This window comes from Ochotona princeps, chromosome 20, assembly GCF_030435755.1.
Source record: "Ochotona princeps isolate mOchPri1 chromosome 20, mOchPri1.hap1, whole genome shotgun sequence".
Taxonomy (NCBI): domain Eukaryota; kingdom Metazoa; phylum Chordata; class Mammalia; order Lagomorpha; family Ochotonidae; genus Ochotona; species Ochotona princeps.
The window spans coordinates 21,012,980-21,031,190 of NC_080851.1; the positions used below are offsets into that span (position 1 = coordinate 21,012,980).

Sequence of the window (18,211 nt, forward strand, 5' to 3'; positions counted from 1 at the left end):
TCATGAGCATGTCAGCAGTATTCACAATAACACAATGCAATCAACCTAGGTGTCCATCAATGCATGACTGGATAAAGAAAATGTGGCACTATACACAATAAAGTATCACCCAGCCACAAAAACATTAAATACTAAAATTTGCAGCAAAATGAATTTGCAGAGGTCATTATGTTATCTGAAATAAGCCAGACACAGAAAGTACACATATTATCTCATATTTGGAAGAGAACAACAAAAAAAGTAGCTAATCTTGCACTGAATGGATCACTTCCCCAATGACTCCTATAGTCAGGGCTGGGTCAGGCGAAAGCCAGGAGGCAGGCCTCTCTCTTGGCGGGCAGGGGCCCAGGCGTCTGCGCCACCACCCACTGCCTCCCAGCACGAAGCCAGACGGACTCAAACAGGCCTTGGATATGGATGCCTAAGTCCCAAGTGGAAGCTTAATCCCCTTTCCATGATTTTTAAAATAAGACAGCTTTTTAAAATCTAACTATGTTACATAGATTTATTGTCATTACAAAGCTACCTTATTCCTTCAGGCAGCCATATAATATTTGCTTATACAGATCTGACAAAACTTATTTAAACAGTCCTGTACTGATGGTTACTTAGGTCAGTTAAAATATTTTTTAAGATTTATTTACTTATTTGAAAGCAAAGTTATAGAGAAAGAGATAGACAGCAATCTTCCATTCACTGGTTCACTCCCCAAATGGCTGCACAGCTAAGACTGGTCAGGATGAAACCAGGAGCCAAGAACTTCATTCTGGTGTCCCAGTGGGGTTGACGGGGTCCCTGTACTTAGGCCATCCTCCACTGCTTTCCCAGGCAGATTAGTGGGAGCTTGATCAGAAGTGGAACAGCTAGGACTCAAACCAGTGACTAAATGGAATGATGGCACTGCAAATAGTGGTTTAACCCACTGTGTCCTGGTAAATAAATAATGCTCGTCCTGTCAAAGTCTTCTTACCACTATAAGCAGGGCTGTAATGCATTTCTTTAAAAACATATCTTTGCATAATAGTTTTAGAATTTATGTCATGGGCCCGGTTTGGTAGTTTAGCAGCTACAGTCCTTGCCTTACATACACCAGGATCCCATATGGGCATCAGTTCATGTCCCAGTGCCTCGCTTTCCTCCAGCTCCCTGCTTGTGGCATGGGAGAACAGTCAAGGATGGCCCAAAGCCTTGGGACCCAACACCCACACAGAAGACCCAGAGAAAGCTCCTGGCTCTGGATCGGCACAGCTCTGGCCAGTGCAGCCACTTGGGGAATGAATCAGCAGACGGATGATCTTCCTCTCTGTCTCTAATAAAAATAAATAAATCTTTTTTAAAAAGGAAAAAAGGAATGTCACAGGAATACTGGAAAAGCTGAATTACTCAACTTGGCACAGCAGTTAAGATGGCACTTTGGACGGCCTCCCCTGTCCCATGCCAGAGTGCAGGGCCAGGATCCTCATTACTTCACTTCTGAGCCAGCTTTGTGCTAACAGCTGGGGAGGCTGCCATGCGGGAGACCCAGAATGAGTTCACGGTCCCTGGCTTCTGCTGGCCCAGCACAGTTATTCTAGGCATTTGGGGAGTGAACCAACAGAATATCTGTGTCATTCAAGTAACATGAGAAGAAAAGGCAAGGAGTATGCACATTTTAAATTCAATGGTACTTAAAAAAAAAGAAAGTAAAAAAAAAAAAAAATTCAATGGTACTATCAAATTTTTCTCCAAATAAAGTAGAAGTTAGACTGTCTTCAGGAGCACGGATTTTCCCCACAGAAAGAGAACCAAAGGAGAAGCACACAGTAAGGTTGCAAATGAGAAAGCTGAGTGGAAACCAAGAAGTGGATCTGTCTTTCTAGAGCAGAGTAGCTGTTCTGCTTTCCAATCCAGTTTCCACTCAGGTCAACTAAAAGCTACGTTTCAAGCAAAGCTGAAACAGAAAACACTGACCTGCAGATGCTGTGTTGGGAGTTTTCTCTGGTGTCTGATTTGCTGTCACCTTTTCTGCTACTGGAAGCGACGAGGTATTTGAAACAGCTTGATGTTTCCTGACGGGAGTGTTTTGAGAGAGGATTTCCTGCAAAAAGCACAGGAGGAGGTGAATTTTATTTTTTAAAGCTACAGATATTGTTACTTTATACATTACTGAGTGAAACGAGATCATTATTAAGTACGATTCTATGTACGTTTCCTCAGAACCAGAGACTGTTCCTGGAAGGGCTCACCCTTGTGCTAAATCATATTCTTGGTAAACATCCAATAGATAAAATCTTTATTAGAGACTAAGGGGCAAGAAGAATGAAAGCTCACACAAAGTTCAGTTTTTGACAAAATAATTAAAGTATAAGTCACAAATGGGAAAAACAATTTTTCCTGTGTCACTTATCTCCACTCACACCTATACAAGCTGGTGGCAGTTCCTTCCTTGTCTTCACCAGAAAAGGAGGTGATGTTGTTATCCAACTGACGGTAACCCTGCGAGGATTCAGTGCTTAGTGAACGTATCCAACAGAAGCCTGACAGTCACTGTTCTCAGAGCCTTCTTACCTCTACCCTTTCCACACTGCTTGGTGCTGTCTCCCCACTAAGTCAAGCTCCTCCTGCATGGTTCTCTCCAGAACCCCGTTAGTGTGCCCCACAACCTCGTCCTTAGCAAAAAGCACTCCCACAGCCTCATCCTCATTATGTATCCCCTCTCCACCTTCTAGCCCTAACAGTAATCTCACTCTGCCAAAAGGACTCAGACTGAAACCAAGACTGTTCTCTCTCCTATCATCTGCCAGCTGGAGGGACAGCCTTTTCCCTGGGCTCTGGTGACACATCCATGCTCTTACTCATCATATAAACAGCGCCTGCTGTCCTGAGGTGTGTGTCTTCCACCTCTATTTTCAACTTCTGAAGTTTTACTGGCTGCTTCCCATCAACCAAAAATTAGCTTGCACTCCCAGAAAGGGCAAAGCAAACACAAACCATACTTTGCTTTTTCCTCCCCTCCAACCAACACCCTCCTTGTCCCCCCTCTCTGGAGCAATGCTATCTATACTTCGTGGCTCTGCTCCTCACTTCCCAAAGTCTCCTCAATCAATCACCACCTGCACTTTGTGCTCCCACTTCACTAAACTGCCCCTGCCCGTTACAGCATGCTGACCCATTCGACCCACTTGACAACACCTGACAGTCACAACCACTCCTTCCTTCTCAAAAGGCTTTTTCGTCCCTTGACTTTCACAACAGCATGCTCTCAATTGCATCTCTTCCTACCTCTTCGCTACCTGAGCTTTTGGGAGGCAGGAGACCTCTATACTCTTACAGTGTTCAGAACGTTGCTCACATGGGAACATGTCATTGTCTGGGAAGGAATTTAACAAATCCATCAGGAATCACTGAGTACAAAATAGTTTAAACCTCTGCACCCCAGAGACACAGGGGGAAAGTCATGAGAATGACACACTGGCGATCAAGTGAACAAAGTTCAAAGAGTGAACAAGAGTACAAAAGGCTACAAATAGGTCAAATTTAACAACTGAAAATTGATCACTGAAGAACACTGAGGTAGTGAAGTGCGGTAGTGATCTGTGGAGGTTTGGGGCAAAAGCCTGAGTGAGGAAAGTTCAAAAGAAAAAACAGAAGGAAAAATAGAAAGGAACAAATAGTGACAGATCCCTGGTAAAGATGATTTGAAAAGGAGACAACAAAGCAGCTGCAAGACGACAGGTAATACACAATGCACTCACTCCATGATGATGGTAAGGAAAGCACGGTGTCTCTGTCCTCCAGGAACAGGAACTGGGCTGAAGCACAGGTGCAGCTGAGAAACTGCACAGCGTGTACGGCACAGCAGAAACACCATGGAGAAGATGTGCGGAGGGGCGGGTGAGGAGCAATTCAGTATGTCAAGCCAGGCAGTTTTGACATTTTATGATTTTAAACAAGTTAACAGATGAATATTTGTCTTTGAAAAATATTGCTCTGTAAGCAAGGAGACTGGAAAGTAGCCAGACTAGCAGCAAGGCATGTCATACAAAGCTGTGACAGCTACTACAGTAACGACAGAGGAAACCACGGAAGAAAGGCAGCTTGATGACAGACTGCAGAAACCAATCCCCGGATGCCCGTGTTTACATGCATGAGTGCTAGATGCAAGCAGATGGGGGGCATAGTAGATACGAGGAAGGATCGAAGGATCCAAGGATCAACTCCCAGACAACTTTGGATTAGCACACAGTAGGGTCGTAGTGAAGACAGACTCCAAGAGGAAGACACTGCTCCAAAACACAGCGGCTTCTATAGCCAATCTGAATCTCAGCGGCAAGATCAGAATAACAAGAAGCATCATCTCCAGAAAGTCTGTGCTCGGCTGGATCTACATCTGGATGTGGGCACAGAAAAGATGTCCTAGGGCATCTGAGACAAAAATACACTCCAGTCAGAACGCTGGAAAACTTGATGTGTTAAGTAAGAAAAGTGATGAAAAAAGAAAAATCCCCAACATCCATCAAGTAAATCTTTCTTAAAGAACGCTGTGAAACTTACTCTTCAATTTTCTATTGGCCCTCCACTATAAATGCGATTGTATAGTTTAAAATTACATCCTAACAGTACTTTATACACAGAGTGCATATAAACTCAATAGACCACAGTTTCTAAGTACAGATTTTGTTCAAGGCTGAATAATAAAATTTAACAGGAGCAAAGAGAATTCTGGTGTGTGGTGCCCAAATAGAACAGAGCGTCTGTAAGTATGGTATCTAAGGAGCAATAATCAAGAAAAAGAAAAGCACATTCTAAGAAATATTTTTGCACCAGCACTTAAGTAGAAAGTTAAGACAAATCTGAAACTATGAATAATTAAAGTTTTTTAAATTTCATTTTAAAGTCATCAAAGGAAAAATTCCACTGAAACATCACAAGAACTGAAATACGCCCCAGGATCCCATATGGGCGCCGATTCTAGTCCCGGCAGCTCCACTTCCCACCCAGCTCCCTGCTTGTGGCCTGGGAAAGCAGTCGAGGACGGCCCAATGCATTGGGACCCGCGTGGGAGACTCAGAAGAGGTTCCAGGTTCCCGGCTTCGGATTGGCACGCACCGGCCATTGCGGCTCACCTGGGGAGTGAATCATCGGACGGAAGATCTTCCTCTCTGTCTCTCCTCCTCTCTGTATATCTGACTGTAATAAACTAAATAAATCTTTAAAAAAAAAATGTGTATGTAGGGAAGCGTCACTGTGACCTGAAACAGCAAAGTCTGCATGGAGTGTTTTAGTAAAACATCCCAACATCCTCTTGGTACCAAGTTCACTTTCACAATTTTGGTTCACCTCACCTGTTTGGCTTCCAGCTGTTTGCTTCCTAAATTTCTGCCTTTCTCTGCACTCCATAAATTGCCCTTGTCAAATCTGCCACGGAGACAGGCCAGTTCTTTCTCACGCTCCTAAAACACAAAAGTCTTACTTTACACAAAAGCCAACACCATGTTTAGGAAGTCAAACACCACTACTGAAATGTTCCTGTCCCCAGTTTCAAATTTTAAAAAATATGATACACAAGGAATGTTGAATCAAGTTTACAATTAGAAATAAGTGATCCAGAGAATGATCACGTATTTATCTCAATCAAAAGGAGTATTAGAGTTTAGACTGATTTCCAGCTTCAATGCTAAGATTATAAAATAGACCATCTTCAAGACAGTGAGTCATACCTGTTTGAACTGTTGTGTTACATGGGTAGTAGATGAGGACACATTTTGCTTAAATAACCTCTCTTGGATGGCCTTTGTATTTGGAGTGATTATGGGGGTTCTGTGAGGTGTGCTACGAGCTGGACTTTCCTTGCTGTGTTCTTGACAACGCTCTCCAAAGCGTTCCAGGAAAGGCTTAATTCCTCCACCTCCTACAGAAAACATTTTCAGGGATAATTAAAAATAAGTAATAATTATAACCTTTATGGGAAAAATTCTGTCACACATAATAGTCCAAAAGGTTTTTCTAAAAAAGGTTTATTTGTGGGGCTGGCGCAGTGGCACGACATGCTAATTCTCTATAAGGCTGTCATATAATATAGGCAATGGTTCGTGTCCCCATTTCCCATCTAGCTCTCTGCTAATGGCCTAGGAAAACAGCAGAAGATGGCCCAAGTTCTTGAGCCCCTGTGCCCAAGTGGGAGAGCCATTAGAAGCTTCTGGCTCCTAGCCTCATATGGAGCTGCCAGCTCTGGCCTTGGCATCCACCTGGGGAATGAACCAGCAGATAGAAGATATCTCTTTCTCTCTTACTCTTTCTCCCTCTCTTCCCTGCCTCCTTTCTCTCCTTCTCTAATTCTGATTTTCCAAATAAAAGAAACTTTTAAAAAATAATAATTTATTTGAGAGGCAGAGTGACAGAGAGATGGGAAGATAGAGAAAGTTATATACACACACACACACACACACTTCTATCATCTATGGGTTCCAAATATCTACAACAAGTTGGAACTCCACACATGGGTAGGAGGAAGCCAAGTATTCGGGCCACCATCCATGGCTTCCGAGGCACATTAGCAAGAAGCTGCATCAGAAAAAGCACAGAACAGCCAGGACTGGAACCAGACCCTCTGACAAGGGATGAGGGCAACCCAGGTAGCAGCTTAACAGGCTGTGCCACAACACCTGCTCCAGAATACCTTAATTCCAAAATCACAAAGTAAACAGCAAGAAAAGGGTTCAGAAATCCCATTTAATTGCATGCTGTATAATTTATCATACAAGATTTAGCATTTTAAAAAAACTATTTAAAGGAGGCAGACTGGGTGGGCAGTAGGAATTAGAAAACTCGAACTGAACCATCAGAATTTAAGTGTTTGCAAATTGACTGTTACTAAAAAAATTGTGGTTAGTCACCAAGTATCTTGACCAGGATAACATCTTACAATACTGTAGTCCAATTTGCTTTTATCTTGCTTTTGAGAAGTTTAACACTTAAAAATCTTGAATGTTTGTTTTCTTTTTTCCTCATCAATAGAAAAAATATAAATACAGGAAAATTTAATCAAAGGAACCACTCATTATATTTTTTTTCAATTTTGTACCAAAATAAACACACCTTCTATTTCCATTTTTCCATGAATTTTTTGAAGATCCCTTGTTATATCTAAGGCCCTGATGATGTGATTTAGAACATATCTGATGGCCAAGAATATTTACAAAGAACGATTCTTGTTTAAGCCTAAGGCTCTAGGGAATTAAGAGTAATGAGCCGTGTATTTCGCGTAGGGATCTTGCTGTTACTTTCCATTCTCATTTTGGGTCATCTGACAACTACAAATTTCTACTTAGCACAAGACTAATGACTTCCCATTCTGATCTGCCTACTATCCCCTTTATAATGAACTATGGATCATTATAATGAACAATGATTATATTTTCAAAAAGCTGGAATTAAGAATTAAGACAGTCTGGGCCCATGGCCTAGTGGCTAAAGTCCTCGCCTTGCACATGCTGGGATCCCATATGGGCGCCAGTTTTAATCCCGGCAGCTCCACTTCCCATCAAGCTCCCTGCTTGTGACTTGGGAAAGCAGTCGAGGACGGCTCAAGGCTTTGGGACCCTGCACCCGCATGGAGATCCGGAAGAGGTTCCTGGTTCTCGGCTTTGGATTGGCACAGTACCGGCCGTTGCGGCACAGCACTGGCTGTTGCGGTCCTCTCTGTCTCTCCTCCTCTCTGTATATCTGACTTTGCAATAAAAAATAAATAAATCTTAAAAAAAAAAAAAAAAAGAATTAAGACAGTGATTCCAATGAAAAAGAATATGGTTGAATTAAACTCTGTTATTTATGAGCATACATCCAAAGTTTTGTGAAAAGCAAGTATGAAAAACCTATTGCATTGATTTTAAATTTTTGTGAACCAAAATAAATTCTCAATCTCATTTCTCCATGATCTTGCTGCAATCCTCTTATATTTGTACTAACGGTTTTAATCCTGCATTTCTTAACGAATACTGTATGGAGTGTATCATAAGGTATACACAGCATTTCCTAGAGCATCAGTGTACATAATAAGAAATTCTTAATTTTCTCTCACACACATCCACACACAATTAACACATATAAACATAACAGAAGTCAAGTCATCAGTATGTATATCCACCTCTCTCTGCTATTTGGACTGCCTTTATAATGAAGATTATACAGCACTTCTTTACACACTTGATTACAAGAATATTTCTCAATTATGCTCCAAAAATGCAACTTCCAGTTATAAATGCCTTGTTTACATTAAAAACTGAAAATATGGCTTAACATGATCATGCTAGCAAAAATGTATTAGTCATCAAAATGTAGCATATTTAATATTTTGACCAGTAAATGAGCTATTCTTGATTCACAAATATTCATTCAACCAATCAAAGCTGAATAACTCCCACTTGGAATATCTGTGCATATACCCTGGCAAACCAACACTGTAATATTCATAACTGAGTGTTCAAAATGTTGAGAATAATATTCTCAATATAGTCAGCAGTAATTTTAGATGTTCGAAAACGCCCAACCTGGTGTTGTTGATTTGTTTTTAGTTTGAGACTGTAAACAGATTTCTCTTTTTGGTTCTTCTTTGGGTGGAACTATTTGGGACCCAGTTGACTTCACAATGGGCTTCGATGTCTCTACTTTCAGAGGACTAACAGGAGTTTTTTGAAGACGCTCAGGATTTTGTACCTCACAAGTTTTAGTATTGGTGAAGTGTATAGGAGATTTCACAGGGGATGAAGCTGCTCTCTGAAACACAATAATAGGGAACACCACATTTGCCACTTAGTCTACAGGACGGTCACATTAAAAGAACACAAATACTAATGACTTGCCAGCCTTTATGAAAGTCTTCAAAATAAAACATATCCTTACTCTCTCATATGCCAAAATAATTTGAAAGGCAGGGAGAAATCAACTTAGAAAACACTTTAATTTAAATTATAGTAAGTAGTTCAGTCTGTGTAATGTATCGAAAGGCCTTTATTAGAGGTAGAGGTCACTTCCTATCTAAAATTTTTTTCTATATTATTGCACTAATACCTTCATTAAATTTTTATTGATATTAGCTCAAATTGCACTTAATTTGTAGTTTAATTCAACATAAGCTTAACAAGTTACAGGTTGAGTATTCCTTTTCTGAAATATCTTGGTTCAGAGGCATATTAGAGACTGGATTCTGGAATACATTACAAGATAACATGGAGACGAAACCCAAGCCTAAAGGTGAAACTCATATACATTTCATATATACCTGGAAAAAATAACCTCAAAATTAATTTTATATAGTAGAGCTTATAATTTTAGTGATTCTGAGCATGAAACAAAGTTTTATGGCATTGATTTTACACGTGTGGTGTCATGTCAAAAAGCATCAGATTTCAAACTGGAGATGACTGCTCAACCTGCAGTATCCAGTACCTGAGGGCTAATTATAACAAAGCATTAAGTACTTCCAACACAGGCGAGCACTCTGCTAAGAGGTTTATGCATGCTATCTTAGCTAAAGTCCCTCAATAACCCTTTTTTCTTTTTCATGTAGAAATACAAAGCTTTGCAGGAGGTTTCACCTATTAAAGCTATACTTCTAATTATCTGGCAGAACTGGGACTAAATGAAGGTCTAATTCCAGAGCCAGGGCACACAACAAGGACAATGGTTAGAACTACACTTTCCTAATCAACTATGCAAACATCATCCAAAACAAAACGACTTTGTCCCTTTTTTTTTTAAGTTTTTAAAAACTGCAGAAGTAAAACATTCACAAAGTAAAATTTTCTTATATTTCAAATGAATACAAAGTGAAAATGTAATACCATCCTGATGCTCATACTTAGCAATTCATCTTCCTGGAGGCAAATAATCACTAGTTTTTTCAGTCTTTCAGAAATACCAGTTTCTTATATTTATATATCTATGCAAAGCTTCCTAAAGGAGGAAGTCATTTTCACTGCTTCCTTTGATGATCAAGAAATAGTTGTCATTCTACTATTACATTCTTTGGATTTGCCCTAAATAAGTGCAATTTGAATGTTCAACTGCTAGTTCATCTTGCGATAGGGTATCAAGTTAATTTACTTTCTATAAAACTGGTATTCTAAAAGCACATATAAAAATTCTACATATGTTATATAGTCTATATTCACATGCAATCACTATCACTCCCATCAACAAGAAAAAAAAAGACTTCCAAAGACAAAACCGTTGTCACTTACCACAGAGCTAGAAACTGAAGCCTTAACCAAAGATGCGTCAGCAGCAGTAGAGGACGGGACGTTATGCAAACAGGCATCGCCATCCCTTTGGGAACAGCATGTAGCTTCCTGCTTAACACTGCTGCTATTGATCCCAACAGATGCTCCACTTGCAGAGGAAAATTTGGATAAACAAGTGGTGCCAGGCTGTTCTTGTACATTGTTCTGTTTCGCAGATGAGTAATTTACATCATCTTCCCAGGAGCCAATAGTTGCAGCAAGGTTGGCCAGACGGCCCCTTCGCCCTATTGGGGTTGCTGAGGTGTCTGCAAGTGCAGGCTTAGGTGGGGAGGCAGCCTTCTCCTCTAGGGGCACTGAGGTGCAGAGTGAGCTTTCGGGGACATCATCTGAAAAGATTTTCAGAAAAAGTTTAAAACCATGTTCTCATATGCATAACAGGGTAACTCCAGACAGAATATTTAGAAAGTTCTGTGTACAGCATCTTTTCAAACAGATGACACCAAACCAAACTTCAAAAGCAAACCTTGTACATCTAGAGTTTTTCAATTTTCTGATGGATAATGAATAAGACATCATACATTTAAATTACATTTTAAGATTATTAGATGGTGATATAATATTGTACACCTTAAAATTATATGCCTCACAAAAATTATTTAATAATTATTTCTTTATTTGAAAGACAGAGTTTACAGAGAGGCAGAGACAAAGAAAGATATTTCTATTCATTAGTTCACCACCCAAACGATCACTACAGCCCGGGCTGGGTCAGGCCTTCTTCCACATCTCCAATGTGGGTACAGGGGCCCAGGAATTTGTGCCATCCACCATAAGTTTCCCAGGCACATTAGCAGGGGGCTGAAACAGAAGTGGAGCAGCTGGGATTGGAACCAGGTAGTGCAGAAAAGTTTTAGAGAAATTATACTTTACTGTATAAACAACAGTTAGCTTACTTAGGTCCACAGTCCTGATTTGCATCACTAAACCATTTTTATTTACTTCATGAGCTTTCACTTCTTAAAATCAAACAGAATATGGGGGAATGAGATTTCCTTTCAAGGATAAAGGAGGACTTTGCTAATGTCTTCTTTAATAATACTCAAAATCACTGCCATATTTAATGCTCTAGGACACTTACGGCCTTGGTTGTTGTGTGGACATGTTAAAACAGGCGTAGTTGGCTAAGCCTCTACCTGAAGCACCTTCATCCTATATGGGTGCAGGTTTGAGCCGCAGCTTCTCCATTTTTGATCCGCCTCCCTGCTAATAGCCTAGGAAAGCAGCAAAAGATGGCCCAAGTACTTGAGCCCCTACACCCACATATGAGACCCAGAAGAGGCTCCTGGATCCAGACCAGCCCATCTTTGGCCACTGTGGCCATTTGGGGGATAAATCAGCAAATGGAAGATTCTGCCTCTCTCTCTCTCTCTCTTTTTCTTTCTCTCTTTTCTGTAAACAGCAGAAGGAAGATTCTCTCCCTCCTTCTTCTCTGTTACTCTGCCTTTCAAATAAAAATGAAATAAATCCTTTTTAAAAAAGACAACACAGTCTTTTCTTGACTTTCCACCCATAGATACTTCTATTCGAGCACAGTTATTGGTTATTAGCCTCCTCTTACTTTACAATGAAACACATGAACCCCACCTATTGCTGCAAATGAATAGGTGCTGCTAACACCATACACAGTCTGTACTCTCTAATGTACCAAAACAAGATCAGGCAGGTAACAACAACTAAGAATAAGAACTCTAAGGGTAAAATATTGGGCTCCAAAATTTAGCTTGATGATCAGGGCAAGTCTTAGCCTTTCTGAACCCAACATCTTGTATAAAATGGAGATAAACGCAGTATGTATCTTAAAAGACTGTTGTAAAACTAGAATACTATTAGAACAAAAATGTTTACAGAGGATGGCAATGTAGAACACTGCCCATGATACCATCATACCACATGAGCACCTGTTCAAGTCCCAACACCTCCATTCAAATGTTTCTGGGAATAGCAGAAGATTGCTCAAGAATTTGGGGCCCTGCCACCCATAAGGGAGACCCAGATGGAATCCCAGGTTCCTGAGTTTGGCCTGTTGAAGCCTATGCTGCTGCAGCTATCTGGGAGTGAACCAATGGATGAAAGATCTTTCTTTCTCTGTCTCTCCTGCTCTCCCTTTCTCTTTATATCTTTCAAATAAATAAAAAAATATTTTAAGAAGGAAGATTTTTATTTTTATTGGAAAGGCAAATTTACAGATTTAGAGAGGAGATACACAGAGAAAGATCTTTCATCTGCCAGTTCACTCCCCAAGCGGCAGCAACGGCCAGAGCTGACCAATCTGAAACCAAGATCCAGGAGCTTCCTCTGGGTCTCCCACACAGCTGCGGTGTCCCAAGGCTTTGGGCCATCTTCGGCTGCCCTCTCAGGCTAGAAGCAAGGAGTTGGATGGGAGTGGAGCAACAGTAACACAAACCAGTGCCCGCATGGGATCCCATTGTGAGCAAAGCAAGGATTTAGCCACTGGGCCATCGTGCCAGGCCCAATAACATCTTAAAATATATATATTTCAGTGCTTTGGACTAAGCCTTAGCTGTTGCAGCCATGTAGGGAGTGAACAAGAGGATGGAAGATCTTTCTTTTTCTGTGTCTCCCTTTCTCTCTCTTTGTAACTCTTTCAAATAAATAAATCAATCCTTAAAACATATATATTTAAGTGCCTTGCACACCACACCATGTCTGCTTTGAAGGTAACTGTCAATACTGCACTCCCCCAAAATAATCATTCTTAACTCTCTGCTGTCTAGTACTTATCAAATTTTTAGTTAAAAATCATTCAAATTTATAGAAGATCATCTGAACTTTACGTGGAGCATTCATTCCTTCTGGTCATCTGGCCTCAGTTCTAGTTATGCAATTGCCTAAACAGCTTCTAAAACGTGGCCCGGCACAGTGGCCTAACGGCTAAAGTCCTCACCTTGAACGCATAGTCCTCACCTTGTCCCCATAGGGACACCAGTTCTAATCCCAGCAGCTCCACTTTCCATCCAGCTCCCTGCTTGTGCCCTGGGAAAGCAGTAGGGATGGCCCAAGGTCTTGGGACCCTGCACCCACATGGAGACCTGGAGGAAGTTCCTGGCTCCTGGCTTCAGATTGGCACAGCACCAGCTGTTGCAGCTCACTTGGGGAGTGAATCATCGGACAGAAGATCTTCCTCTCTGTCTCGCCTCCTCTCTGTATATCTGACTTTGCAATAAAAAAAAATAATAAATCTTGGGGAAAAAAAAGACTTATGGTCTGTACCTGTGATATCGTTACTGTCCCAATGACGCCGCTGTTCTGCGAGCTTCTGCATGCGCGTTTTAACGGAAGAGACCGCGGTGGCTTCCAGCTTGGTGGCCAGCCCTCTCCTCCCACCCAGCGGGGCTGGGGAGGCAGCCGCGGCCTCGCTGACAGCAGAGGCCGGAGGAGCTGGTTGATGCGATGCAGACCTCAGGGAAGTCACTGCGGGCCCTGGCTCAGCTGGTGCTTGATTTTCCAGGTTAGAAGCTCCAACTTCCGCATTGTCGGAACAGTGTTTTTTGGATGGTGATGGTTTTGTATATGATTTCTCTAAATTAAAAAGACAAAAAGAAAAAAAGACATTCAAAATTGTGTAATTTCTCATAGCATCAATAACTTGAGGAAGTACTTACCAAACTAGCAAAACATCATGCCTTTAAATTTATTTAAGCAACTTAGTTACAACGGGACAAATATTCAACTCCACTCTTGGGGCCAAGCACCAGGGTTTAGCTACTTCCTACAGCCCTGACATCCCTTGCTGTGCTCCACTTCCAATCTAACATCCTGCTAAGATAATGCACCTAAGAAAGCAGCAGGAGACGGCCCAATTTTGGGCCCCTGCCACCTACCTAGGGGAAATGAATGAGCAGATGGAAAAGCCATCTCTCTCTGCCCCGCTCTTCTTTTTTTTTTTTTAAAGATTTATTTATTTATTTATTTATTTTTATTACAAAGTCAGATATACACAGAGGAGGAGAGACAGAGAGGAAGATCTTTCGTCTGTTGATTCACTCCCCAAGTGAGCCGCAACGGCCAGTGCTGCACTGATCCGAAGCCGGGAACTTGGAACCTCTTCCAGGTCTCCCACGGGGGTGCAGTGTCCCAAAGCTTTGGGCCGTCCTCGACTGCTTTCCCAGGCCACAAGCAGGGAGCTGGATGGGAAGTGGAGCAGCCGGGATTAGAACCGGCGCCCATATGGGATCCCGGGGCGTTCAAGGCGGGGACTTTAGCCGCTAGGCCATGCCGCCGGGTCCTGCCCCACTCTTCTTACTACCTCTCCTTCATCCTGTCCCTCTGCAATGCTGCCTTTCTAACAAATAAATGTCAAAAAAAAAAAAAAATGAAAAGAAAAAAAAAACGCAGAAACTCCTCATATGAACTGAGTGGCACCACTGAGTGGTGCTGTGGGATGAACAACAATCCCAGCTGCTCCACTTCCCACCCAGCTCCCTGCTTGTGGCCTGGGAGAGCAGTCGAGGACGGCCCAAAGCCTTGGGACCCTTGCACCGCGTGGGAGACCCAGAAAGAAGCTTCTGGCTCCTGGCTTTGGATCGGCACAGCACCGGCCATTGCAGTCCTTTGGGCAGTGAATCATCGGATGGAAGATCTTCCTCTCTGTCTCTCCTGGTCTTTGTACATCTAATTTGTCAATAAAGAAAAAAAAAAGTAAATTTTACTTTCTCCCCTCAAGGACTTTTACCTTCCCCAGTGGATGGAGGCTGCTGGTTACTGGCTTCTGAGAGCGGCTCCCTGGCACGCTTGGCCTGAGCCCCGGACCTTGCTGCTGCTGTGGGTCTTTCAGCAATCTTTTTCTGAAGATTCTCTCGCCTGGCACGGGTTCGTTCGAGTAGCTTCTGCAAGTACAAAATCAAACAGTATTAAGATACAAGCTTAGTGGTCACAAAACCTCAAGCATCTTCTAAAATCACCAATCATAAAGAATAGTTGAATTCATTTCAAAAGTGAGACCCTAAGTAAAGAAGGCAAAAGTCACCAAATGAGCACTTCAATGTCAAAATCACTACAGATACAATGTGCACATTAAAAGGGCAGTAAAATATGTAAACATTGCTATGCAAGGTGTGAAATGGCCACAGATTATTTCTGCTCCCACCAAAGCTAGACTCTAATTCCCTACCCTTAAATCTAGGCAGGCCTCGTGACCTACTTTGACAAATTAAAATGCAGCACTGATATACTAGGTGGCTTCCAATCTCAGGCCTGGAGAAGGCTTGCAGTTTCTGCTTTCCTCCCCTTAGAATACTGTTACCCCATTAAAGAGCCCAGGTGGCCTGTGCCCACAGCCAGCATTAATCATCCCACAGGCCACTGCAGCCATTCACCCTCAGGTAATTTTCCAGACTGTGAAAGCTCCAGCAGGACCACAGGGCAAACAGGCAGGGAACAGCCCCACTGAGCCAACAGGAGCTTCAGAGAGAAGACTACCAAATTACTGTGCTGGGAATAATGGCCTCCTCAAAATGGATGTGTCCCAATCTCCCAGCCTGTTATAATTCCCCCCATAGCAAAAGAGAATTTGCTAGTGTGACTGAATTAAAAATCTTGAGATGGAGGTTATCCTGGGTTACTTGTGTAGCCAATTATGATCACAATAGTCTTTATAAGAGAAAAGAAGCGGAGAAGGTAGGAAGGTCAGAGTGAAGAACACGCGAGCAAAGCAAGCAGCAGTCACAGCAATGCGGATGGGTGAAGATGCTGAGGATGAAGCAAGGTGCCACAAGCTGAGGGATGTAGGTGGCAAAGAAACAAGCTTTTCCCTAGAACTTTCAGAAGGAAAGAAATTTTCCTGACACCTTTATTTTAGCCTAGTAAATCCACTTCTGACCTACAGAACTGAAAGATATCATGTGAAGTTGGTTACATCATTTACAGCAAAACTAATACTGCCACCACGACAATGACTCGGGCAGGCTGGTAAACAGCAAGAGATGATCATTTCCATCTTTAGGAAACTTAAACAAATAAACAAAAGAGGAAACAAAGTTAAAAAAAAAAAAAAAGAAAAAGAAAACTTAAGACACATCCTAAGAGGAAAACAGTTTATTTACTCTCAACATATAACAGAATAATTTTAAATTAAAAGTTCAACCACTCCACAAATTCATGAATACTTTTCTTAAACTGAATCAACTGATTCTCCTGTTGGAATCAATAAAGTAAAACTCACATTAGTCCCTATAGAACATTCTCTCTCAATGAACACAGTAACAGAAGGACTGCAGAACATTATTGCTGCCTCACATAGAGATACACTAGTTAGTGCAGAGAAACTGACCTCCATTTGGTCTTTTGAATTCCTTAATAGAAACAACAAGGTGGTATTGTGGCATGGTGAGTTAAACAGCCACCTAAGGATGTCAGTATCCCATAGGGTGCCAGTTCAAGTCCCAGCTGCTCCACTTGCAATCCAATTCCCTAATCAATGGCCTGGATAAAACAGTGGAAGACTGCCCAAGTGTCTGGAACCCTGGAAGACCAGATGAAGCTCCTGGCTTCTACCTAGCCCCACCCTGGCTGTTGCAGCCCCACAGGGAGTGAATCAGCTGATGGAAGATCTCTCCACCTCTGTAACTCTTCCAAATAAATAAATAAATAAATAATTTAAAAATACGAGAATTTTGCTAGGTCCTCTGAGTATGCAAAAGAAACACAAGTTCTATTTGGAATGAGGTATAACTCTCTATTCATCTTAAGAATGACTACTAATTCGGAGGTTACTCAAAGTAGTAACACTAAAGATGCTGTGTCACTGAAGGCATTGAGGAGCCAGGTCCTTCCAAGCAGGCCTTCCCCCTAGTGAATAAAAGGCTACTTCACCACACCCAAAGGTGACCATATGGCTGCATTCATTTTAAGTCTGGTAATTCTCCAATGAGCAAATCTATCCCTGGTTAGACACAGAGCCAGCTTAATGAAATTCACTCATGGCCATGCCCACATTCCATTCCCATCAGTTGGAAGACTTGTGAGTCAATGTAGCTTCAGTTACCATGAGCAATGGGTCACAACAAAAGAATGTGGTTTTGCCATTCAAACATGCACAAGTGTCCCATTGTTGACAGATTTCAAAATTCCAGATTTCAAAAAAAGCAGATAAGCAAAAAATGTCCCCTAATCTGTAAAACAAAGCAAATAAATACAAAAAATTTTAAAAATATGATTATCTAAAGCACATAAATTCAAGAACTCAAAAAATGTAAATAGTCCTTTTTATAATAGCATATAAACAATGTAAGGGTTCTTTTAAACAAAAGGCACAATCTTTCAAACGTCACATCTTCAAACACAGACATACAAAATAATACAACGGTTAGTATAAATTGGACACAAAATACTTATGCTAAATCTCAGAAGATCAAAGTTTGTATGTATAACAATTTCTGCCATACTACCTCCAAATTATTTCAGTAAGAAAGTTTGCTAGATAATAATACTGACATCCCTGCTTTCCCAAACAAATCTGACTCAATGTAAATTGACTTCTTGTTATTTTCAACATGCTCTAGTAGATTTTCCCGGGGCAATACACACTTTCATTGCATTCTGGAAAATAAAGAAATCTTTCAAAATAGTGGCAACACATTTATTTATATTTAGCCTGCATGAACTAAAGGATTGACGGTATCTCATCAGAAGAAAAAATACTTTTAAAAAGGGTATTAATTGCAGCTTTTTCTCCTTGGGTTCCAGAAGAAAGCTCTACCATGCCCATTTTCTTTTTCTGGGTCTTCCTATAGTATTCTAGGACACAATGACCCTCACCCATGAGCAGATTTCAAACTCAGATGTTCTTCTTTTTCAGATACATTTTTCTAAGATGTATTTGAAAGTCACAGATAGGGAGGGAGAGATAAAGATGCTTCCATTCACTGGTTCATGCCACAACAGTGAGGACTGAGTCAGGCTGAAGGCAGGAG

General features: G+C 41.4%; 1 protein-coding gene across 3 annotated transcripts in view; it reads right to left on the minus strand.

The window, feature by feature from the left end:
- Nucleotides 1-18,211, minus strand: part of ANLN (anillin, actin binding protein) — a 55,133-nt gene that overhangs the window by 33,459 nt on the left and 3,463 nt on the right. For all 3 annotated transcript variants that reach the window (XM_058678056.1, XM_058678055.1, XM_058678057.1), the window contains exons 2-8: nt 14,974-15,127; nt 13,512-13,820; nt 10,221-10,606; nt 8,529-8,754; nt 5,700-5,890; nt 5,325-5,432; nt 1,951-2,077 (exon numbers count right to left, since the gene is read on the minus strand). In XM_058678056.1, coding sequence (XP_058534039.1) covers nt 1,951-2,077; nt 5,325-5,432; nt 5,700-5,890; nt 8,529-8,754; nt 10,221-10,606; nt 13,512-13,820; nt 14,974-15,127 — 1,501 coding nt within the window. The remainder of the gene's footprint in view (nt 1-1,950; nt 2,078-5,324; nt 5,433-5,699; nt 5,891-8,528; nt 8,755-10,220; nt 10,607-13,511; nt 13,821-14,973; nt 15,128-18,211) is intronic.